Below are 26,706 nucleotides of genomic sequence, written 5' to 3' on the forward strand. Positions count from 1 at the left end.
TACTGATTGTATGGGGTGGACAGGTGTCTTTATGCAGCTAACGACCTCAAACAGGTGCATCTAATTTAGGATAATAAATGGAGTGGAGGTGGACATTTTAAAGGCAGACTAACAGGTCTTTGAGGGTCAGAATTCTAGCTGATAGACAGGTGTTCAAATACTTATTTGCAGCTGTATCATACAAATAAATAGTTAAAAAATCATACATTGTGATTTCTGGATTTTTTTTTTAGATTATGTCTCTCACAGTGGACATGCACCTACGATGACAATTTCAGACCCCTCCATGATTTCCAAGTGGGAGAACTTGCAAAATAGCAGGGTGTTCAAATACTTATTTTCCTCACTGTATTTTAGAAAACATGCCAAATTTGTACCTTTATGGGTACAGCAACTTGTCATTAGTGCAGCACCCTTAAAGGAATAGTTCACTTAAAAATGAAAATTCTGTCATCATTTACTCACCCTCAAGTTGTTTCAAACCTGTATGAGTTTCTTTTTTCTGTTGAACACAAAGGAAGATATTTTGAAGAATGTCTGTAACCAGACAGTTGATGGACCCCATTGACTTCCATTGACTTCCATATCAGCATATAATTGGTAGCCTATAAAAAAAAGAACATTTTCACTGTTACTATATTTTTGTCACACCATGGGGTATGTTGTCACAAAGGCAACCTGCTGTTTAATGACAATAATTTGATGGCTGAAATATTAAATCTATTCTAAATTTAAAAAAAACAAAAAACAAACAAACTGTATTTAAAATGAAAACTAAACAATTCACAAAACAACAACAAAAAAGCAAATGTGATACAAAAATCATAGGTGTGGCCATAACACAGGCTAAAACAGATGTGACAACTTGCCCCAACCTGCCACTGTGAAAAAAATTATTTGATGTTTTGAGAGCACAGTTCACCTTTTTAGTAAAATGTAATTTCATAACATGGTATTATTTTTCCTTTGTTAACCCAATTGCTTTTAAAAAATATATAGTATGAAATTTGTCATTTAATTTGGAGAAGAGAATTCACAAAAAATATCCGAATTAATGAAAACTGTGAACCATGTGTATGAAATCTATGCTAGAGAAATCAAATACTTTTGCAATTGGACGACAGTAGCCATTGTGACAACTTGCCCCTGTGACAACTAGCCCCGGTCTCCCCTATACTGTATATTTAGGATGACTGGGGCTGTTCAGTCTCATCCTGAGTCAAATTGCTCCTTAGTCCTTACTGAATAATCTTGGTCGTCTGAATATGAAATTTTATGCCCGCATGGTTGTATATGATCTGCCGAGCTGTGACATTGAGCAGCGTGTAAGGACGACAAACGCAATGAGAGAGAGAGAGAGAGAGAGAGAGAGAGAGAGAGCAGTACCGAGCGAGTCCTCCGATGATCTCAGAGCGCTGCGTCTCTCCTCAACAATCAAAAACTGAGATTTGCTGAAAGAAAGAGATTTTCCAGCGCACTCCTCCACACATCTCACTCGCTTCTGCTGAGGAGAAAAGAGACGCGCGCTGAATGAGCGCAGACCGTCTGCACGCGAATGACATTGTCAGCAGCGCTTCGCGGGATTCCAGAGTCCAGTGTGAAGATGAATTGATGGTGAGACAGAGACTGAGTGACAGAGGCGCAGATGGGCTTCAGCATGACTTGCCTCTGGATTTTAACTTTGGCCATCAGTGTTCACAGAGGTAAGACACGAGTATCTTCACAAGGGACCAAATGACTCTGTACAATTAAATACAATTAAATTGTCCGTCTCTCTTGCTCTGTCACACGCTCGCGCGCTGCTGAAGGTGTTTTAACTTTGTTACTATGGTAACGCTATAGGTTAAATAGCGCTTTGTTGTATGGTCTCATGTCAAGGTTTTTAAATAGTGGATTTTAAACGGTATCACCCACTGGTGACCTTCTGTGTGTGTAAATTATAATAATTTTGAATGAGCAAAATTATGTTTTTTAGAGAAATCAAAATTCTATTGACTCAGTAGCTATATTTCCTTTTTTATTAGCCTACTTATTAATGGTAGCTTGCAGGATCATGTTTGTAACACCTCCGATCCGCTGCCGTGCATCTCGCGCTACAGTAGTGCAGGGTCTCGTGCCTCCCGTCTTGCTCGCGTGCGCGGTGCAGTAGAAAACCCTGGGACTCATCACCGGTGACGGGATATTTGACTGGGAAGAAAACACGGCGTGTGCGCGAATTTCAGTGCATGGCTATAGAAGAGGTCCGCGGACGAACGTGACTGTAGTGTAAAGTGTAGCAGTGACTGTGAAGTAAAGTCAATGAGAATGAAAAATTGGTCTTCGCTTTGCCGCCAAGAATGCATGGGAATAAATAAATAAATAAATATTAGGCTAACTGAAAATAATGCGATGTATTATACATGCATCTAAATATGTAAGACATGTACACGTTACATATGTAGGCCTAATGTAAGATATGCATGTAATTTTAACAAAATATTTAAAAAACGTGTTATTAGAAATAAAACATTATGAACTAGGCTACCTTAAAATATTTAGTGTGCTTCTATAGTAAACTCTTATTCAATGATATTTATAATATTTGTTATTAGTAAAAAAAATATAAAAAAATAAAAATTATATATATAATTTTGGTTATATATATATTATATATATAATATTATATTATAATATTAATTATATATATAATAATTATATAATTGTTATATAGTTTATGGAGAAAGGGACATTCCCAGAATTCCCTGAATGAACAGTTTTGTTTGGATTTTATTTAAAAAGTAATAGTAGCCTAATAAAATCTAATTTGTATTATAAGTTATTTAGGTAACACTTTACAGTAGGTTGCCATTAGTTAATGTTAGTTAATGCATTATTAACTAACAGTGAGCAATGCATTTGTTACATCTTTGTTATAAGGGTTATAAAAATACAACTTTTCATTGTTAGTTCAGTTTAGCTGAGGTCCATTAAATAATATTACCAGATACAACTTTTGATTTAGATATTAGTAAATGTTAGAATTAGGTAATATTAATAAACTCGGTTACACTTTATTTTAAGGTGACGCAGTTGCATTGTACTTACGTGAGCACTGAGTAAAATTATGTACTTGCTATAGAGTTACGGTTTGGTTTATGCATAATTAACTGTTATTACTATAGTAACATAGTAACATAGTAACGTGTAACTACGTTACCTTAAAATAAAGTGTTACCATAAATTCTTCAGAATTATTTTTCATTGGTAGTTCACATTCAGTAATGAAGTTAATGTTAACAAATGAAACCTTATTGTAAAGTGTTACCATTATTTATTTAAAATGTATTTTATTTTGTTATACATAAATTTTTTTGTGCTAATGTTTGTGTCGTTTGTTATCCTGTTGTCGTTGTGTGAGTAACACTGTGCTTTCTATGTATTTCATTATTTATCGCCAATTTGCCAATTGATGCCAATTTTGAGAGGCCTTCTATTTCTTTATTATCAGAAGAATAGAAGAACATGTATAATCTGAAGGGAAACTGCTATTAGACTCATATCACTGGGGTCCCATGAGCTCCATATGTAAAGACAGCAGATTCAACCTCAACAGAACATTAGAGATAATAACACAGCCATTCTGTGCTTCTTCTTTCAACCGGTGTGTCTGCAAATATCTTTAGGTGTGTATGTGAAGATCAGAGAGTGTGTTCTCTCAGATCTCATACTTGTTAGCAGATTTTCATGTGAAGATGGTGGTATAGAGAGAGACAGAGAGGTGATGAAAGAAAGAGATTGAGGGAGGTGAGACCTGTTTGCAGGAAGTGTCAGCAACTTTCTCTGATGGAGGGATTCGGAGGAGAGAAAGAGAGAGAGAGTGATGGATTGATTTCGAGTGAGAGCACCAAGTGACACAGACATGTTGTGATGGAGGGATAGCGTGATGGAGAGATAAGGAGACAGGCCCGACTCAATCTGTCAAGGGAAGGAATGCAAAGGGAGGGAAAGAAAAGACGGAGGGAGGACAGAAGAGGAAAATGATGTTATTTTTTAATTAGTCTGCAGTATTATCATTTAACATTCCTGGTGTGATCTCAAGAGCCTTTGTGTAAACGCACCGTGACCATGTGACCAGACTGTACAGAAGAGAAATGCTGACCTTTTTAGATCTTTGGCATTATTTGTTGGTGTTGATGTTCTTTCCAGTTTGCCTTATTGTCAAAACATTCAAGAAATAAGAGCAGAATTAATTCGTAATAAGTCGCTTTATGAATACATTTTTACATACACGGTCTCTTTGAATTGAATTCAATAAATTCCATAAGAATGATCATGCTGGGTTTTTATGTTTTATGAAAACTTTCCATAGACTTATTGGTTTTTATACTGTACAAACGGTAGATTCTATCCCTTACCCCTAAGCTTACCCATCACAGAAAACTTTCCACATTTTCAGAAAATGACCAATAATTGAGAACCAATAATTTCCCACAAGGACACGGATTTTGGATATTGGCATCTTTGTGGGGAGCCAATAATCCTCATAATTTAGGGTTTATCAGGCCACACACACACACACACACACACACACACACACACACACACACACACACACACACACACACACACACACACACCTTTTTGTATTCTTTCACTATGGCAGAATCAGCGTTTATTTGGGCCTATTTATGATTTATATAAATTAATTTGAAATAATTTAGCTTCAGTTTTCAGAATTTCAGTTCAGGGTGTGGCAAACATTTGTTTTGCCTATACGTCACAACATGAGGTAAATGTAAAGGTAAATTAGGTAAACTCGGCAATTCTGTGTGCAAAATGAGTTTGAAGGATTGTTTACAGTTGAGTGCACTGGAATTTGCTGTTATATGAGTGCAACAGTTCTGAAAGTAAAAAAGCCATTCTATTTTGTCCATAGTAAAATAGATTTTTAACGATAACTTATAAACCTTTCAAGACAGCCTTACAGTGAGCTACGAAGTTGTTCATTGATATATTTGCTTCTGTTGAAGCCATAGCCCGCATTATTTGAACTTAGTTTTAAAATAATTATAAATTATAAATAATTTAAAATAAAATAAAGTTTAACAGTGGAATTTGTGGTGAAAAACTACATTACCCATGATGCTGTACAGAATATTCCACCAGACACTAGCAAAATATCTCGTTAGCTCCGCCCACTCCCATGAAGCACTGCAAATAATGTAATCAAGCTCTCAAAATACTTAAATATTTTAATATATATGCATATTTTGCAATAAAAAAACTTCAAATATATTGTTTTTATATATAATCAACATTTTTAAATGAATAGTTTATATTTCTCCATTTTTAATTCGATCATGCTGTTTGCAGTGCTTCATGGGATTGTAGTTCTTTCCCTCACTAAAGCCATTGAGTACACAGTCTTGTACCTTTCTGTTTTTGTCCGATTTTCGAATACTTTTTTGCTTCAAGGGATGGTATAATGCCCTTTTCACAAGGTGTAAAATAAGTCTCTGATGTCCCCAGAGTGTGTATGTTAAGTTTTAGCTCAAAATTCCCTACAGATATTCTTATATAGCATGTTAAAATTGTCACTTTTTGAGGGTGAGCAAAAACGCACCGTTTTTGTGTGTGTCCCTTTAAATGCAAATGAGCTGCTGCTCTCAGCACAGGGGGCGGAGCTTCAAGAGCTCGTGTCCTTTTACCTCACACAGACATGCACTGGAAATGTCAGTGTTTATGTTCAAACTGGAGTCAGACAATGATGGAGAGACTCAAGATAGTCCGAACTAATGATTCATTTGAACCGATTCAATTTAATGAATGGTTTAAACCTATGGTTTAAACTGACCTGTCCAACACTGAACTCACGAGACGTCTGAATTGGTGTATAAAAAATCTGTAACACTTTACAATAATGTTATATTTATTAAACTATTTAACTACATTAGTTAACATTTAATATTAGTAAACTGCACTTCTACAACATTTCAACATTTAGGCTATAGCCTTATTGAAATCAAAAGTTGTACAGTATGTGTTAACATAGTTAATGCACTGTGAAGTAACATTACCAAACAATGAACAGCTGTATTTTTATAAACTAAGATAAACAAAGATTAATAAATACAGAAGTATTGCTCATGGTAAGTTCATGTTAGTTATTAGATTCATTAACTAATGTTAACAATTCAAACCATGTCCTAAAGTTACAAACAAAAAATGGCCAGGGCTTATAACGCTTTCACAAACACTTTTTTTAAAATCACTGGGGGAAATTAATGGAAAAAATACTTAAGGAAACAACGCAGCTAAAAAAGTGGGCGGGCAAGTGTTACCATTGTGGAAATTGAATTAAAAAAATTAATAAGTGAGGAGTGGAAATGTATAGAACACTAATACCTTTTAATATTAAAATTTCTCCAAAACCGTATGCTTATAAACGCATCTAATACCAGGTGGAAACAGCAGGACCAATGTTACCTTGCTCTTGTATGCACTGTGCGATTTGTTGAGACATAAATGTTTAATGTGACTGATGTAAATTTTCAAAGAATATCAAAAAGGTTAATTAACATTTACTGTAGAAGTTGTGTGAAGTTATCTAGTCAGACTGGCTACAGGTTATTTCAGTCATAACTTTGTACATGTACATTTTTTTCATTCATGCACCAGTGGCATTCCAGTGTGTGAATGTTTCCCTGCAATTTTTTAATAATGAACATTTATTTTAGATGACACTTACACCAATGTGAGACAGTAAGAGAAACATTGATGCATTGCAGTTGATATTTTTAGCTATGCAAGTCTGTTTAATTACTTGCGAAACTAGTGAGCATTACATTTATTTGGCAGATGAACCAAGCAGTGTTTACTTATAACAACTACAGTGATGGAATGCCGGCTCCAAATGCCTGGATTTCTATTTATAAAGAGCTGATTGCTTTGCATAGTATATTATTATTAGTGTGCACCATGTTGCTTGACACACTTGCAATAGTTGTTTATATATAGTTATTTGTGCATGGACTGGTATATACATATACGTGTCTAATACAAGACCAGACAGTTGTTAATTTCAGTGCAGAGATGATCATCAGGAAACATCTCATTTAAATGCTTGTGTAGAAGAAATATCAGTCCCAGATCTGTCTGGGCTGGAGATCTCTCCAGTGGGTTACTGGTAGGCAGCAGTAATTTTGTTAGATGAATAACTGGGGCACAGGTGTGAAGACATACGTGCACGTTTGGACAAGAATGAGATTTTGTGGATACAGGAGGAGACTGTGAATACAGGTGTACATGCATACATACTCAAAGGCACACGAACACACATTTGTCCAGCTATTTTTACACTGTAACCATGTGAACATCTAATAGTGTGGTATTATTCTAAGGGGTTTTGTGATACACAATGATAGCTTCAAAGAATTGTATTTATAAAGACCAGGGTGAGTTGTCAAAAGTAGCCTAACTATAAGGTTGTGTGTCAAACACCTAGTTTAAAGCTTGTCTGTTGCTGTTTTACAATTTCAATTAGATTTTTTTAATTATATTTAAAGGGATAGTTTACCAAAAAATAAATATTCTGTCAGTAATTACTCACCCTCATTTTGTTCCAAACCCGTAAGACTTTCGTTCATCTTTGGAACACAAATGAAGGTATTTTTAATGAACGACAGCACTATGACGTACGCGTGTTTATATAATTTTCCACTTAATTTACAAAATATTAATCTTTGACGCATTCACGCAACAACCTCTGCTTTCGCGTCAACACAACATGCATGCGTCGTGGTGCTGTCGTTCATTAAAAAGACCTTCATTTCTGTTACAAAGATGAACGAAAGTCTTACGGGTTTGGGTAAGACAAAATGAGGGTGAGTAATTACTGACAGAATTTTCATTTGATCCATTTTGGGTGAACTAACCCTTTAACCTTAAAAAACAAACACTTGACAGTGTTGCCAGACGTACGACAATTATCGTATTTGTAATCAAGTACTGCTCAAGTTAATGTTCTTTTTGTATATTGTATACAAAGTTGTATATCGTTAACATGTCATCTCTGTATATTTTGCAAGAAGAAGAAAAAAAAAAGAAAAAAGTTAACATTCCTTCCGCGGCGCTTAGGTCAGTTTTTTCCAAGCTGAGGTTGGTTGATATTTTAGCAATAAAGTCATTTTCATGTCGTGTCAAAAAGTTTTTGGTCAATAAATAGCTGTATTCTGTATGTTTGACTCATGTACGATAATTTTCTTCCAAATACGATAATTTTGAGCTTCTGGTACGATACTTGGACATTTCCAATCTGGCAACACTGACTTAAATAAAATAGGCTATACACATTAACTGGAAGAAAAAAAACTTGATAAAAAAAAAAACTTAAACTTAAACTTATTTTATTTTATTTAGATTTATTTATTTATTTATTTATTTTACTCTTGATGTACTAAAATAACTCAAATTAATAAAATTAATAAAATTACAAAAACTTGAACTGAAATTAAAATTAAAATAAAAAACAGAACATACAAAATTAAAACTAATTAAATTAAATTAAATAAATTATTTTTAAACTATAATATAATATAATATAATATAATATAATATAATATAATATAATATAATATAATATTATATAATATAATATAATATAATATAATATAATATAATATAATATAATAAAAACTACATAATATTGTGACAATACTAAAATAAGAGTGGTATAATTTTGGTAGTACAAAATAATGTGTAAGACAGTATATTGATCAATTTTGATATTCTATTCATGCAGTTTCATGAATATAATTTTTGTGATTCATAATTGTTTAATGGCTTACATTACTGCTGTAAAGCCATTAGGTACATTTTAAATACAAATATATATTTGGTGGCTTTTTAAACTAATATTTACATATTTATTTGTAAGTTAGTGTTAATAACTAGTAGGTTCCCATTGGGTCACAAAAGGTAAATGTGTTTTTTTTGTTTTTTCTTTCAAAACCAAATTTATTCAAGAAATATTTACTGGAATAAAAAGAATGATAGCTTGCCCCGGTTTCTCTTTTATAAAAAATTACCTCAATAAAAGCGAAAGATACTGTAACTTTGAGTTTGATTTTGAGAGCATGTGCTCTCAGTGTGTGCCTTCATGATCCAGAATCCCAACAGTGGTCTCTAAAGGCCGGGACACACCAACACCAAGCCGATGTCAAAGAACTAGCGGCAACGAAAGAAGACTGTTGCCTTGCGTCGGCTGCGTCTCGGCCAAAAGCTGCGCTTGAACACACCAAAGGGACTACAGGCGGCTGTCAACTCGCATGTGCGTTCTGTGCCTGCGTGTATGTAAATAACTGTCTATATCTGCAGGTATCAATAGTCCGTTTTCGTCATTCAAAAAGGGAAACTGAAACTAGGACTGCAGACATACAAACAATGCAGCGCTTGCTTATCATTTTTTAAATCAATCACGCTGATCCAGTCGGCTCATATTATTATGAAAATATTTGATAGGCTCAGGTAAGATGATGTAAAATTATAACAGCCTGCTGTCTGTGCCATCCTGACTTTGCTCGCTTTCTTCAATTTCGCTTTTATTCTCGTGCACTGACTTGTTCGCTAAGCTGAACAGCCAATCAGAGTTCTCTCTCTCACTGAAGGCCCGATGCCGATTCAACATAATAAATCGGCCCAAAAAACCATGATGGCGTCCGACTAGAGCCAAAAACTAAGCCGACCGACGATCAAAAATGGCCCGACATTGCCCGACTGCCAGCCGTCAGCTTGGTGTGTCTCGGCCTTAACAGTTAATTGGTCTTAATTGATATTATAGATGTGCATGAACTTACTGAATGAGAATGGAAACAATGTTTGTGCTAGATCTGAGAGAGATGGACTCAGTATTCATTGGTTTCTATGAATATTCATTGTATTATTTTGTCTATGGTGTGCTCTATGTAATATATTGATGATGTCATTACTGATGCATTGTTGTTAGTATATGTGAATGTATGTGCGAGAGCACTGCAGTTATCAGCGAGGAAGAGCGGGAGGCATGAAGGGGGAATTTTTTTCTTTTTTGCGCTGTCTCTTTTTTAAGTAAATCTGTTACTATAGCAACCCTAGAAGCAGAGGCAGAGAGGGAGGGAGAAGGGGTGAACTGGGGGAGTGCGAGAGACCTGGTAACCATAGCAACTCACAAAGGGAATGGCAGAAACTTACAGAAATATATGATATGTTATAGGTTGGGAGGGAGAGGAAGGGAAAAAAGAGAGCAAATGAGGTGAGAACGATCTCAGGGAGGGACAAGAGCTAAATGGACGGAACAAAGTACCTCAGCCAATCAGAGACTCACCCTCGTCACCATTGCCCAATCAGAGAGCCGCAGGAACACAAAGCACCTTTCATGCACAAGACTGCGGACCGTAGTAAAACATGACACACGGAGAATGAATGTACATAGGATTTTGCAGAAACAGCAATACTCACCAAAAATGAATGAAGTAGTAATACAGAAGCGGTATAAATGTGCTCACTTCACATGCACATGCTTTAACATAATACAAATATTAAATTATTAGACATAAGGAAATAAGGGAAGAAATATATGAAATATATTTTGATGCTCAGGTAAAACTTATATTTACATAGGAATTTCATGTGTTTATAAAACAGCAGTTTTTAGGTTTTGCTTCCAGTAGGTTTACTGCTCGCCTTAAGGTGATCTTTGACATGGTTTCATGCATTTGACATTTGCCATTGACATGTTTAAATGGATCCTGGCAATCCAGTTCTACATGAAATAGCAAGCCAAAATATATGTGCTTCCTTTGTTCTAGTTCTGCTCATTGTTCTTTTAAATGTATGATAATGCTGAAGTTTACAATTTCCCCCAGTGGAACCATGTTGAGGCCAAATGTAGGCCTTTGTAAAACAACATTTTTACATCATTATCATCATCATTATGAGTACCATAATGAAATTAATGAGAAAAAAAATCCAAAATAACCTAAGACTGTTTTTGAATACCAAGTATTCTGATGAGCCAAATTTCATAGAAATAGGATTTTTAGCAGTAGCATCATTCTTTATTTTCACTAATTCAGTTTTATACTGTTATCTAGAGCTGCACGATTAAACAAACATTTGCGATCTCGATTCAAACACCCATGCAATCTCATTCCTAAATGAAAACGATTCGCCTGTGTCTATTAAACCTTTGACAAAATCACACCGCCATTGAGAGCAGTTATCATGTATGAAACAGCTTCACGAACAGTCTTTTCAACCACACACAGTATAGTTATTTCTGTGTTACAAATATTCATATTATCACAGTAGTACTGGGATAAAAGTTTATAGTTTGGACATGAACACTGTCAATGGAAGCGATACATCGTTTCACCAGTAGGAGGCTTCAAGTGATTGTTAAAAACTTTTGGGATTTTTTCTAAATGTCGACTAAAAATTATTGCGAAAATACAGCGTTTCCATTACCGATGTTATGCGACTAAAACGCCATTTTTTCCTCTTGCGATAAGTAAAGTCGGATGGTGGTAGGTTTATGTATATTCCAGCCACTGCACTGGCCATTATTATTAATCGAAGGAGACGTAGGCCTATGTGTGTTATCAAATCATTAATGGTAAGGAAAGACCCTTATACTTTGGGCGTTTCTCACTCATATCTGCTTCGAGGTTTTGATTGTAGCATTTATTTGAGGTTTAGAATCCAGTATTCCTGTAATTCGTTTGTCTTTTATGAATTTAATAAAGAACTCTGTCTCGTATTCTGTCCAAATATACCGCGTCATCTACGTCAGGTGACCTGTAAATGCGCAAAAACTGTTTCCATTGCAGTTTTGCAAAATATTTATTTTTTGAATTGCCTGAAAAACCACCTAATGCGAGCGTAAAAACTTTTTTTGCGATAAATGGGAGTTTTTGCTAAATTGACGTGTTTCCATTGAAACGCGGCTATTGAATCATTCATTCAAGAGGTTTGTTAAAAAAAACACTGATTCATCCAGTATTATTATTATTATTTTATTATCTAGCTGCTAAGTGACCTTTACGTGTGACATTGGCATTCCAGAGTCTGAAAAAAGATCCTTTGTATTAAACCTTTCACACAATGTTTGATGTATAAAGCCGATGCATAATTTCTTTAAAAATCATTACTCAATCTGAGCTGAACAAGTTCTCAAGAATACAGAGGTTTGCTTGAATAAGTTTAATATTTGTTTACATATTTATAATATAAAGGAGTTGTCTTCTAATTGTGTAACAGTGTAATAAACAATGTTTTTTTATTATGATTATTCCAAAATTATTTCATTAATTCTATCCAATTGGTTTGAGATGTCAGCATTGGATGGTATTTGTTTTTGCCTCTAGAAGACAGTCTATTGGTTAGTTAGTCATCTAAAGTGATTTGCAGAAAATGTATTGCAGGGACAGTTCCTCCCACAGCAGCTCGGGGTTAAGTTTGTATCTCAAGGGCAGAATAGATAGAGCAGGATTAATCACTGTAATCGTGTCTCAGTGTTTGGGTCATCTCTATTTGTAACTGAACTTGCAACCTTTAGGGCAGAGGTCCAGATCCATTGACATTAGGCTGAAGGATTCCCAGAATTCTTCAAATGACAGAGAAGGAATACACATCCCAAACTTATAAAATCAGTACATTGTTCTCACAACAGCCTCGCAGTCATGGGAAGCAGAGGGTTTTGTGCTTACGAAGTCAGCAATTGGTTTTGGGAGTGATTTCTGACTTGCTGAATAATGGCCTTCTTGCCTGAAAGATGGTGTTCAAAATACTTAGTTTTGAGTTTTATATTGTGTAGGTCTCCTGCTAACTGGTTAACTCACATTATTACTGTCTTCCTGAAATACTTCTGCTGATCAGTTGTGGGCCACTATTACCTAAAACTGTGTCTATTAATGCAGATTGTCTGTCGTTCTCACTACTTTGAGTAAAGATTAAGCATGGAGCAAGATTTGTTTTACCAACGTTTATGTTACATCATTCATTCATACAGTTTCCACATGTTCACCGCAATAAATTAGAAAAATACTCAGTAAATAAATAAGTACAAGTAAAATAATCGGTTTGTTTGATGGACATGCACTTGTTTATGCTGATGGTGAGGAATTACAGTTGCAACATCTCATAATGTACCTCAAACTGAGTAGCGTATCACTGAGAAACGTCCTACTCGAGTCATTGCGATGGAGGTTCAGGTTGAATAACTAGTTCTTCCAGTGTTTCATAATCGGACTCGCGCTCAGATTGATATGGTAAAATCAACGCCATTGTTCGTTTAGTTTACGGTGTAGGCACGGAAGTTAATTAAACTGCAATTCATCGACTGGCCGCTTGAGGCTGGATGCAAAAGTGAGTCAAATCTTTATCTCCCCCATGTTAATATGTCCAACTTTACAGCAGAAAAAAATGTTTACAGCCTGGTGCAAAAAGTGGTTTTGGTCTATATAGCTAATTTTGGCCTTCATGACAACTGTGAGGGGGGTGAATTTTTTTTTAGAACTCATCCGTTTAAATTATATTAAGCCTTAAAATTCTGCATAATTAAGGGTGTGGCCACTTGAGTGACAGGTGGATTACCGCTGATGTCACTACTAGCCGTTCGTCTGCTGTCTGTTAGCCATCACGTCACCTCAGCTAATTCCAGCTGCTGAACTTGCCATCTCTGCCGTGTTTGTACTTTTTATTAATTCATACAATTTAATACAAGCATTATACCTTCGCCCACGCCGTTGGATTCCGTCGTTGTCGAGTATCGAGAGAACAACCAGTGCTGTTTTTCAGTTGTTTTCCTCTGTGAACATGCACTCATGGATGTCTGACAATTTTTCAGATTTAAAAACGTCTATAGATATAGAGGCTACACTCGTTCTGCGGTACCGTTGCGGTACATAGACTATATATGCTTTATTTAACTTTTTAGTGTTAAATAAAAAGTACCGTCAGATGAAATCCTGCAGGTGTCAGTGCTTTCTCTCCGTCCATGCAATAGATGCACACCCTTGAATGAGCGTGGATTTCTAGTGCATTTACTTGAACTTCTTAGGTAATATCTGTGGTTTAACCCATTTGAGAGGCGGCAAAAATCAGAATTTAAAATTGACTTAATAAAGCTCTCTACGAACTTGACGTGCGATGCGGCACTGACTGACATGTATGCATATGAATCACTGTCACACACACGCTCAGAGCAATATTGTAAGTTACTACATGATAATACATTTTTAACTAGCAGAATAATAATGCATCACAATACACATAGTCTCACTTTTAGTTGTGTCTTTTAACTATTATAGTATTTCAAAGGGCAAAAACATGAACTTTAAAGTCCAACTGAAATCAAAATTGACCCTATTTACTTTGTTAGCGCATATTACTAGTCTTGTGGTGAACAATTAATCCGTGCAAGTTAAAACACAGAAAAAAATTGTTTGCCGTCGTAATCTTTAATCAAAGTCTGAAAAGTTACTTCCGGTCTGGAATGGCGTCCCTTCTCTGATGACGTAGGTTTGAGGACTTGGGTTGGGAAACGCTTAACCACTCCCCTCAAACCGTTAGTCTGTAATGAGCGAGAGATGGAGAGGAGGAGCGCTAGAGTAAAACCCTGCCCTCTGTTCAATATTCCGTTTCACTGGGAAATACGTCACAGCACTGGAGAAAAGTCGTTTGCAACTTCCGGTTCACGCGGACTTTAACTATTGGCTTTACTTCTTCAAGTCAGCAGTCACGTTGAGCTCAACTCCACCCACGTCCCGCCTCTTTGCCCATTTTTGTTTATCCGGGAGTGACGCATGGTGACGCGCTGCTAAGATGGCGACGGCCGACTCCGTCCACTTTAGGCTTCAAAAACACTCTTCAGAAACCTACGGGTGATGTCACGGACACTACGTCCATATTTTTTTACAGTCCATGTTCAGGACACCAAGAGCTGACATTGTTATGGCAATGGGCGGTTTTGTTTTCGACACACGCGCTGCACCCGGTAGACCAATCACAACAGGATGAGCTGTCTGGCCAATCAGAGCAGAGCTGCTCGCGGAAAGGAGGGATTTAGAGAGATTGATTCATCTGACGAGTCGTTTGAGAATCACTGAAAATGTGGTGATGTGCAAATATATATTATGAGAAAATGAAACAGTTTTTTGACCTTTGTTGCATGTAATTCTGTTGTAGGAGACTCCAAAATAACATTAGGGAACTTTAAAATAGCATAATAGGGGCACTTTAAGCCTAAAATGTGTTTTAATATCACTATTAGTAAGGATAGTATGAACATTGTTTAATATCAGTCTTTTAATGCTAAATATTTAAAGTGTACCAAAAGTATTCTTGCAATACTTCCACTTTAGCACAATCAAATATATGTAAATATATATTTTAGTTGGACCTCAGAATTACTACCGGATAACTAAAGTGCTTTAAAGCAGTAGTTCACCTAAAAAATGAAAATTCTGTCATTAATAACTCACCCTCATGTCGTTCCGGACCTGTAAGACTTTCCTTCTTCTTCGGAACACAAATGAAGATATTTTTAATGAAATCTGAGATATTTATGTCCCTCCATTGACAGTCTAAGCAACTACCACTTTGATGCTTAAAACGTAAAACGAATCCATATGAATTGAGCGGTTTAGTCCAAATTTTCTGAAGAGACATGATCGCTTTATATGATGAACAGATTGAATTTAGGCTTTTATTCAAATATAAAAATTGATCAGCGAACATAAACAGAAGTTCTACTGTGCGTGCTTGACGCATGAGAATGAACCTCATTGGTTCTTGCAGAAGCTCAAACGTGGTGAATAATTAATGACAGAATTTTCATTTTTGGGTGAACTTTCCCTTTAAGTACAAAATTTAGCAGACTTTAAGTATATCAATTTAGTATACCAAAAGTACAATTGCAGGGTATATTTATGTTAAGTACATATGTAAATGTATTTGTAGTATACTTAGCATAAAATTAATGTATTTCAAATACATTTTGGTATATTTATTTTTCACTGGGGATGATATTTGATTTTATCTAATCAGCAGAAATAGCTTGTTGATAAATTCCTTTTTGTTCAGATACACACACACATGTTCTGTCCCTCTGCAGTTCCACAAGTTCACATGCAGCGCACACACATGCACATGCACTCAATCACTGCTCTTTTTCATGCGCACACATACACATACACACATTAGATTTGCAAATGGAAGCAGCTCTGCTTGAATGAGTGGGTGCAGTGGAGAACCGAGAGGAAGGGAACGAGAGCAAGAGAGAGAAGATAACGAGAGATGTGATTTCCCTCTTCCTTAATGTGTCTTTTGTGTTTTTTAGCCTGTCTGTCTCTCTCAGGATACCCTCTTCTTTAGTTACCATGGTGACGGCATGCTTCCCCCCCCTTCTGTCTGTCTACCTCCTTACCCCGCTTTCGCGCTCACTCGTTTCTCTGTTACCATGGCGATGGCTCTCCCCATCATGATACCTGTTCATTCTTTCTTTGCTTTCAGAATCTCTTTGTATTTTCTGCTTGATTCTGAGAGGATGCATCCATCCATCTGTGTGTTGCTATACTTTTAATGGTTTGTCGTTTGTGTTTCTCTTTGAATTAATTTGCTGATTCTCAATATCGCTGATTCTCCCTAAACACCATCACTGGAGACAGTCTGCAGAGGGTGGGCTGCAACCAGCACGCATATAAAGAGAGCATTTTTGGGGGTAATTTTCGCAGACGACAGTTGTTGCTATGGCGACAGAACTTTAGGATTTGGATGGAAGCGGTAGAGGGAAGAATGTGGGAGAATGGATAGAAACAGTGTAAGAGATAACTGGATGTATGGAGAGAGAGAGAGAGAAAGAGGAGGGCGTGCTGGATTTTCGGGAGACGACCCTCTGCATGTTCTAGTTTTTCGGTGGTGCGCTGGCGAGCCGAATATGTCACACTGCAGATGCTCTCTTTGTCATTCGAATATGTCCATTTGAATTTAAATTTGTTGGGGGAGGGGGAAAAGAATCTTGACTGGGACTGTGTCCAAAACCCCCCCCCCCAAAAAAAGTAGAATATAAAAAATTCTAAACATTAGTGGTCATTGCCTGTACTGGATTGGCCGCCGTGGTGCTAGGGTGGTTGCCAGGGTATTGCTATCTGGTTGCTAAGGTGTTCTGAGTGTTTTTTTTGGATGCTATGTGTGAATAAAAGACTAAATTCAATCTGTTCATCATAAAAAGCGATTGTGTCTCTTCAGAAAATTTGGACTAAACCGCTGAAATATGGATTAGTTTTACGATCTCTTTATGATTTTGAAGCGTCAAGCGTATTAGTAGTAATCTGGACGTACTACATCCGCCATTTTGTCATTATCATGTGACCTACCAGCGTCAGTTACATCGCTTCACTGCCATTCATAAATCCTCTCCCGTGGCCTCATGGGATAGTAAAGTGTCCATCATATGCACACTTCAGAATCTCACCAGAAGGTCATCCGGGTACTTTTTGGCTACTCTTTTACTTTGAATTCAGACATACTTCTTTTGTCACATTCAGTTTTTTGCCTACTATATACTATAGTAGGGAAGTGTGCCATTTCGGATGCAGTCAGAGTGTCCAAACCTTAAGGTGAAACAGCAAAGATTCCCTTTCAACTTGCTAAAATCTGAGAATGTGAGGCAGAAAAAATGAGTGAGATAAGTAGAGTCTAAATGAGAAATGACATGACAGTACAGTGCATAAATTATTCCCTTTCTGTGTTTTCGTTGCACCGAGGTGACTGATGCTGAAAGCAAACATTTTCTCAAATTTTTAATTAAGAGACCAAAACAGAAAAAAAGAGAGGTAGGGAGGAGAATGAGTTGAGAGGCATGAGGTGAGATGGAAACTGAGAAAGAAAAGTAAAGAAGAGAGAGAGGGGGAGGTAAAGGAAATGCTTCACATTCCTTCAGTGCCGAGAAAGAGAAAGTGTGTGTGTGTGAGTGAGATTATCGAATGGAAAAAGGAAACGGACAGTTGGGATGAGCTGGAAAACGACAGGAGAGATAAATAAAGGAAGAAAGTTCACATACCAGAAAGAATGCCTGTGGAAAATAGGCGCAGAGGAACCATACAGGGAAGGAAAGTAAATATGATAGACGGGGTGCCCTCATGTGTCCTGCACCCTATGGAGATGACCTTTGACCTTTCTAACAGCCTGTTGACACAAAGAGGTCAGTATGTCGAGGCCTCAAGAAACTAAATAAACATCGAGCGTAACGTCAGTTCTGGCAGGTGACGTTAGTCAAGCTCGCATCAGCTGACTCTCAGCTGATCCACGTCTACCTATAGGAATACAACGCCTATCAATGTATACATATATAAGGCGGGTAATTCGCTCCTGAGAAATGTGATAGCTGCTGATAATACTGAAGAGCCTTATAAGCTCTTCAGTATTATCAGCAGCTATCACATTTCTCAGGAGCGAATTACCCTCCTCCATCCCCAGCTCCTCCTCTCGTCAGTCAGTATTTGGCATTCTGATCCCCCTTGAATCAGAATAAATTCTCGAATTATGTTGTACTTTAAAACCTTGAATTAATGATATCTGCAATACATTCATGTTGGTTCTGTTCTGTTTACCCTAAGGGGAGTTATTGCCGCTCTCCCTGCTCTTATCCCTGCTAGGCTGCATAGATGCGCAGGGAGTTCTCGCCCAGAACAGAACCATACCGCCAATCCAAACTCTATGCTAATTGTCAATCGTATTTGACGATAGTGGTCCTGACAGAAATGCATTATGACGTTCACAAAACACTCTCTTACTTCTGTGGAGAAACAGCATCATTTCATCATAATTTTAGTTTTTTAAATGTCTGACTTCATTAGTGGTATGTACACACATATCTGAGAGGAGATGTTGATGTTTCAGCCGCATTTCTCTGGGGTTAAATCTCTCTCTCATCCGCTCCTCTGAGCATCAGTTTACTTGAGATTCCTGGGATGGGAGGGATGTGTGAAATGAAATATTAATGAAATGAAGGGCGTTTGGCGAATCTTTTACGCCGTCCTGTTTCTGTGCCACTGCTAATGTCGAGGGTCACCAGATCCCCCTGAGGCCCCGTAGTACACTGAGTGACATTTGAGTGGTTTTGCTGAATGTCCCGAAGCATGTTACCCCTGTACCCAACATGCTGCTGTTTACAGAAGAACATTTTGTGGTGTGTGTTTGTGTACTGGGGATGGCTGTTTTTGGTTGGATTTCAGTTTGGATTTTTCATGATTTGGTATAGCGCAAAGAGCACTACCTTTAAAATTAATATCACACTTAATCACACTAATTCTATTTTCTAATAATCTTCTATTTAGGACGGATGTTGGTACGCATTAAGTCTCTTTCGTTCCTGAATGAATCGTTGGAGCAAATGACTCATTCATAAACACAGTCACTTGTCGCCACCTACTGGCGAAACGAACCAGCAGAAATCTGCGAAATCTCCAAAGTACAAATGAATTAGCCAAATATTTAATAAGAATGCAATGGTTGATCGGGATGTGTAGAACTATTTTAAGTAGGCCTACATTAAAATTATTCTTCCACTTCAAGAACAGATAATGCTGCATATGGTGGAAAAATAGAGATAGAGAGGGGAAGACGGTAGTAGTCTGGGATTTAGAAGGAAAAGCATACTGTATGAATGGACAGAGTGAATGATGGAGATAGAGGAGGAGTAATCCACATAAATGCAAAACAAGAAAAGGAAGGACGAGCAAAAGAGGAGTAAGGTGAAAAAATATGATATTTGAAGAGTGGGATGAAATCAGAAGGGGAGAAGGATTGAAAATAGGCTTTCTGTGAAAAACTAAAATTTAAATTTCATCTGTTTGCTTCTCTCCTTTGTTCCACTTAAATTTCCCTCAGGAAATTGGATAGAGAGAAATTGGGATAGAGAGAAATTGGAGACCTTTATTCACCTTACCTTGTTTCCTAAAGAGATAAAAAAAATAAAAAAACATGATACCAGGAAATGAAATATGCCTACACATGTAGGCTACCCACCTACTGAGATAAAATGGAAACAATTTTTTAAAATTAAATTAATTTTATTGAATATTTAATTTTCATATATTGAGCAGTTTATGGTTTTAATTAATTTTAGACAAATACTAGTGCTTATGCTTATGAGGTGTTACTGTGTTACTGTAGTGTTACTATAGGCTATTACTGCCAAGAAAGACAGTAACACCACAGACAAATTAGCACAAATCCACACTTTTCTTTTTCTTTTATAATAAAACTTTTTTTTGTAATTAATAAATAAAGTGTGCATATTAAATAACAAAACATATTTTTTTGTAAAAATAAATAAATAAAAGTGTGTATGTTAAATAACATATACATTCACAATATAACCACTTTATTTGTTATATTGTGTTGTATTGTTGCAATTACATCCCAGGATACTAAATTGTCAATACCTGTAGGCTACATGTGTATGGTGGGAACATTCAGATTTTGTTAAAAAAAAATTGTCAATTAAATATGTATTTTAAACAAAGGTTTAACTTTTAACAGTTTACAGATTGTTTTCATCATACAAATGCAAACACTTTATGATTTATTAGTATTTAAAGTTTATTTTTGTTGGTTGCAAAGCAGAGGGACACCACGTCATCGAGAATGACCCTATAAAAACACTGAACTTCAGACAATAAACAAGGACAGGCTGTTTTTATCTGTGGGGAAGAGAGTAAAGAAACTGACTGTGGAAAAATTAGAGTGGGAGTCGATTTAAAAAAAAAATTGAGTGCTGGGAAAAAATTAATCGCGATTAATCGCATCCAAAATAAAAGTTTGTGTTTGCATAATATATGTGTGTGTACGGTGTATAATTATTTTGTATATATAAATACACACATATGCATATGCATATTCAAATAATCTTTGAATCATTCACTCAGTAGAACAGGTTGTTCAAATAAAAAAAGTCCTTTAAGACCACAACAACACAACAGCACTAGTAGCTAAGCGATCATAATAATGTAGCTAGACTTGACTGAAAGCAACTCGTGTCTTTGACAGAAGAGCACCATTAAAGGCAATGAAGGAGGTGAAGACAGTTTATTATTCATTCATTCATTCAAAAAAAAAAGTTATTATTACACTTCCATCTCAGTTGGCAGTAGCTACACAGTCACTTCGAAGATAAGTTGTGTGTGTGTATGTAAAGCACAATTAATATTTACTTTTATTTATTTAAAAAAAACAGGAAAGGTTATATTGTCAATAAAAATAGTGTAATTTATAGTTTACACTGTTTATAAGATCTTGTGGTATGCTGACTTAAAATTGAGAAAATGAGTTTGGAGTCCAGTTTTAGAATAGACTCGAGGAATCAAGGTCAAAGTCGACAGTGACTTAAAGAATAGTTTACTTCAAAATGAAAATGTGTCATCATTTACTCACCCTCAAGTTGTTTCAAACCTGTATGCATTTCTTTTTTTGCTGAACGCAGAGGAAGATATTTTGAAGAATGTCATTAACCAGACAGCTGACTTCCATACAGTCTGCTTCCATAGTAGTAAAAAAAATACTATGGCAGTCAATGGGGTCCATCAACTGTCTGGTTATCGACATTCTTCAAAATATTTTATTTTGTGTTCAGCAGAAGAAAGAAATTCATATAGGTTTGAAACAACTTGAGGGTGAGTAAATGACAGAATTTTCATTTTGAAATGAACTATTCCTTTAATTTAAGAGTGATGTAAATGTTGTGGTACCTGAGTCCGACCTAGACATATTAGTACTCACACACAAATGCTCATGGACATCACACTATACACACACCCACACAAAATACAGTTTTTATTTGTCTGTAAAATTAGAGCAAGACTTGCCCCGAGCAAAGATGTGGACAGATGAATGTTCCGTCTGAGACCATTTGACTAAAAGTCATGTATTCTTGCTTACCTCTCTCGGCACATAATTAAAAGGCTGTTTCTGTGCGAGTGCTACAGGGTACATTATTGTCATTCTCAGTTTATCTCTCTCTCTCCATGACGTTTTGCATTTGGCTCTGCTGCTTTTGTAAGTGCTTAAAATTTGGCAGCACCACTTCAGGGATTTTGTTCTTATACTGTAGCATCTGGAAATACTTCAGAGTTTTCAAAGACACACAGAGACGAATCAGTCTATGAATCAGAGATCAGATGTTGTGTCTTTGTTCTGAGGACACTTCTGCATCACTAATGACTAGTTAACCCAGTGAAGCTGCTTTCAGGGTTCTGATACACAGGCCAGTGTCATTAAGCGATGTCATAAGCAGCTGTGCCGCAAAGACATGACGTCATGTCTCCTGCAGTCCAATCACAATGCACAGACGGTTACAAAAAGGGAAGGCTGGCTTTATGACAGAAACTCGACGTCTAGAGACCTTGACTTTCCGTATGACTTTCTTTCACCAAAGTCAACTGAATTAAAAAAAGAGCAGCCGCTACATTCTTCATTACCCAGACAGCAACATAGTGTCGGCCCAGATCCGGCCCACATCTGGTACACGTGGATTCCACACGTACCAGATGTGGGCCGACATTATGTCTGGGTATTTGTCCTATTGTGTTCCACAGAAAAAAGTCAGTCAGGTTTGGAGCAACATCAGGATGAGTAAATGATGACAGAATATCCATTTTGGTGTGACCTATTCCTTTATGTGTGATGAAGAGTTTTGTTTTACGGCTGTAAATGTAATCCTCTGGAGGTACACCCTTTCTTTCCCCCCCTCCCTTTATTAACGAGGTTTGCCTTAATTAGCAAATTGGACTGTTACCAATAATCCTGGAGGAGTGTCGTGCGCCTGAGGAGAAAAAGAGGCAGGAAGAGAGAGAGCGACTGAATTTTTCAGAATTATCTTTTTGCGATGATGTAATGGTGAAATATTACAAAAAGACATTCATTAACGCAATTTTTCAGAGTCAGAAATTAATTAGGGTTTGGGGCAAAAATGTCCCTGATATTTAAAATGCATGGGGAAATGCTCTTGTGATGAACTCCTCAAATTTTTTTAATCTGTCATGTATCATTTTAATGTACACTACTTTTCGAAAGTTTGGGGTCAGTAAGTTTGTTTGTTTGTTTATTTTGCAAGAAAGATTAATTTTGTTTAAAAGAGACAGCAAATATTTCTATTTTAAATAAATGCTGTTCTTTTGAATTTTCTATTCACCAAAGAATCCTGAAAAAAAAATGTATCAAGGTTTCCACAAAAATATTAAGCCGCACAACTGTTGATAATAAATGTTTCTTGAGCAGCAAATCATCATATTACAATGATTTATGAAGGATCATGTGACACTGAAGTAATTCATCTTTACCAAAACAGGAATAAATTACATTTGAAAATATATTTCAATAGAAAACATATTTCACAATATTGTTGTTTTGAAAAGTGTATTTTTGCCTAATGTTTATGTATGACAAATGCAAAGTTGTAAATGTCTAGGCTCGTCTGGTTTAGTATGGGTTATTCAACAATGTATGGCATTCCAAAAATATATATATATACAGTGCCCCATTTTTTTAAAACTTTCTGACGATGCAATATATGCACATAGAATCTAATTTCTGTGTCTCTCTTTGTCTGTCAGTATTTAGCGGCCCGCGGTTTTCTCAGGAGCCTGCGGATCAGTCTGTGGTGGTCGGGGAGAGAGTGGTTCTGTCCTGCGTGGTGTTTAACTACACCGGCATTGTACAGTGGACAAAAGACGGGCTCGCTCTTGGCATCGGAGAAGATCTGAGGGGTGAGAACACACACACACACCAGATCATGCGTCATGCACCTTTTTTGAGGGGGAATGATTAGCAGAATGAGCTCTAGGTGAGATAACATGAGACCGAAGGGTGGGGAAAAATTTACTTTTAGTGTAAGACGGGATAGTTTAGTGATACAGTTTTGGTTGAGCAAGGGGAAATGGGTTCAAATTAATAAACCAAGCTATCTGACAGCTATTGATCGCTATTCATTTTAGTTGTATGTAAAAGAGGTTCCACAAAAAAAAGGTCATACTAGTTTGGGTACGATGGCTAGATTTTCAATATAAAGCAAATGACTGATCAAATTTAGACATGTGGATTTTAAAATAGAGGAGGCACACTAATTGTATAGCAGTCTTTTTACTGCTTTAAGAAAATTTTGGAGTCACTTTTAAACATAAAATGTAAAAAAAAAGTAAAAAAAAGAGAATGACACATGACAAAAATCCATCCTTCTGTCCGTGTTAAAAGAGCACGTTTGGCCATTTAGTGAAGCTGATACCTATATGTCCAACTTCTGTGTGGGGTCTTTCTTAATTTTAAATTTGTAGCTGCTGCTTTCAAATGGTACCTTGGTAAATTTGTTGAAGATCAAATATTCAATATATCTACTATCCATTATAGTAGATCCACTAGGTTATCAGTGGGAGCGGTTCAAACTTATATCACATAATTTACATCTCTGCGATGATTGATTGATGAAAGTCACATACTCGATGGTGATTGGCTAATTTTTTTACCAACTGATGACAAATGTCTCTGGCTATGGATTTGCCTCCCCCTCCCCTTCTCTATCCCCTCAGACTCGCCTTAGCACAGTTTTCCGACAGATTCGGGGAAGAGCAGCGGTTTTTCCGACTTCAGTGATATTTTATGGTGTTACAATGATGAAATTACAAACAAGAATAAATTCACTTTATCAGACATGAAATAAATAACTGAGAATTTTATTAACATTAAATCGTCCTTCTCCCATTTTCCACCTCATAATTTTGGGTAGGCTGTGCCTCCCCTGACAAGCCGCCACATTTCGGCTTCAGTGTTTTAGACAAACACCCTTTTTACCTACATGAATTGTGCAACCCTAATCCTCAAAGATACAATGTTTTTTATTTTTGGAAATTGCACTTAAAATCCACTTGACACCGGCAAGGCATGTTCCCCACTCTCAGTTTGAATGGACATGCTAGAGTTCTGACACTAACCCCTGTACATACAACATACATGTAACATACAGGACCGCACGAGTATTGCATAAAAGCAAGAGACATATTTTTTTCTTTTATTGTCCAGACATTGCCATTTTGTTTCTTTGTCCTCTGTCTCGCCTTGCTCTCTTTCCCTTTTTTTGGACATGTTGATCTTTTGTCCGCGCTCTAATCACAGACACATACACATATAGATGTGCAAACACGCGCACAGGTTAAGTGTCTGCTTGCTGATTGGTTGAGCTAAAGGATGATGTAATCGTTGCCAATACTTTTGTCCTCCTGGTATCCAGATCGATGATGTCATAATGTGTGTGCCAGAGAGAGTGTGCAGTTAGAATGCCAATGTGTTTGAGTGCTGCCCTCTGGTGACAAACACATGTCCTACAAGCCAACACATAATCACATAATATTTGTTTTAAAATTCAAAGATCCTATTCTTTCAGTGCATTTACAAAGAATATGTATAGTAATTTGAGATGAATGATTATTATGGGGTGAAATACATGATATAGGGACATTCATGCTTTCAAGACAAAATAAATATACCCTATATTGGACTGTATATACAAGCTATGCTGGGACATTTGCAGCACAGTCTTCTCTGCATCTAAAACGATAAATGCATAAAACAAATATATGGCAGTTTATTGTGTTAAAGTGTAATGGTGTGTGTTTCAGCATGGCCGCGGTACCGTGTTTTACGTATCCTGGATGTTGGGCAGTATAATCTGGAGATCACGTCGGCAGACCTGACCGATGACTCGCTGTACGAGTGTCAGGCCACTGAAGCCGCTCTGAGGTCCAGAAGAGCTAAACTCACTGTTCTGAGTGAGTACACGGAATATGTTCAGAATAGGATACTACCAATTTTTTTTTTTTTTTTTTTTTTTTTACAATGTACAATATGATAAGTATGCACCTTTTTTTGCTTGAAATTCCTATGCATTTCAGTATACACCTGCATACTTTGTGGAATACTGTATCCCACAATGCAATGCACTCAACATGACTTTCCATTTTGAGTGTGATGAATGAAACTAAATCTCTTTTGTCAAGCATTATTTGGTCGAACTGCACTTTTATACAAAACTCAATACAAAAGTCAAAGTCATTTTTATTTCTGAGATTTCTGCTGAATTTTTAATGAGGTCATGTGACAACGCTGTAATACTGTTTACTGTTCTACTGTTTGAATTATTCATTGTTACATATACGTAATTTTTTATTTTAAAAAAGTATGCAGTATACAGTATGCACAGTGCCTTATACACTAGTTTCCAGTCCGAGCCACCGATACACAGGAAGTCTCTTTCTAAAGAATACATTCTGTTTTCTTTATTTAGCTTTTGTAGGGACACTAATAGCAGCTCAAGAGATGCTGATCTACTGCCTCGGAGCAATTTAATTATCTACATTCTCTCTCTCTCTCTCTGTCTCTTTTTATTTATGTGAAGCTTTTCTGCCATGATATACAATAGGTGTACATTGCCATTACACAGACATTATTGAAAAATCAAATCACTTTAGTTACATTACTACAAACACAAGTGAAACCATGCAGTAATAAACGTTCCATACAGGTACGTACATTACCATTCAAAGGTTTGGGGTCGGTAAGATTTTTTAAATGTTGTTGAAGGAATATTATAATACGTATGTTGCTTAAATTTTTTTTTTTTGAAATTGTGATCATTTTTTTAGG

At 36.4% G+C, this 26,706-nt stretch overlaps 1 protein-coding gene across 4 annotated transcripts in view; it reads left to right on the plus strand.

Moving 5' to 3' along the window:
- The first annotated feature begins 1,409 nt into the window (after window positions 1–1,409).
- kirrel1b (kirre like nephrin family adhesion molecule 1b) overlaps window positions 1,410–26,706 on the plus strand; it is a 40,067-nt gene continuing 14,770 nt past the window's right edge. For 3 of the 4 annotated variants that reach the window (XM_084118649.1, XM_084118650.1, XM_084118652.1), the window contains exons 1-3: window positions 1,417–1,703; window positions 23,628–23,780; window positions 25,683–25,832. In XM_084118649.1, coding sequence (XP_083974775.1) covers window positions 1,646–1,703; window positions 23,628–23,780; window positions 25,683–25,832 — 361 coding nt within the window. In that variant the 5' untranslated portion in view covers window positions 1,417–1,645. Of the gene's footprint in view, window positions 1,704–23,627; window positions 23,781–25,682; window positions 25,833–26,706 lie in introns of all 4 variants that reach the window. The other variant, XM_084118651.1, reaches the window with a different exon arrangement.

This window comes from Abramis brama (assembly GCF_963993115.1).
Source record: "Abramis brama genome assembly, chromosome: 7".
In the NCBI taxonomy this organism is placed as follows: Eukaryota; Metazoa; Chordata; class Actinopteri; order Cypriniformes; family Leuciscidae; genus Abramis; species Abramis brama.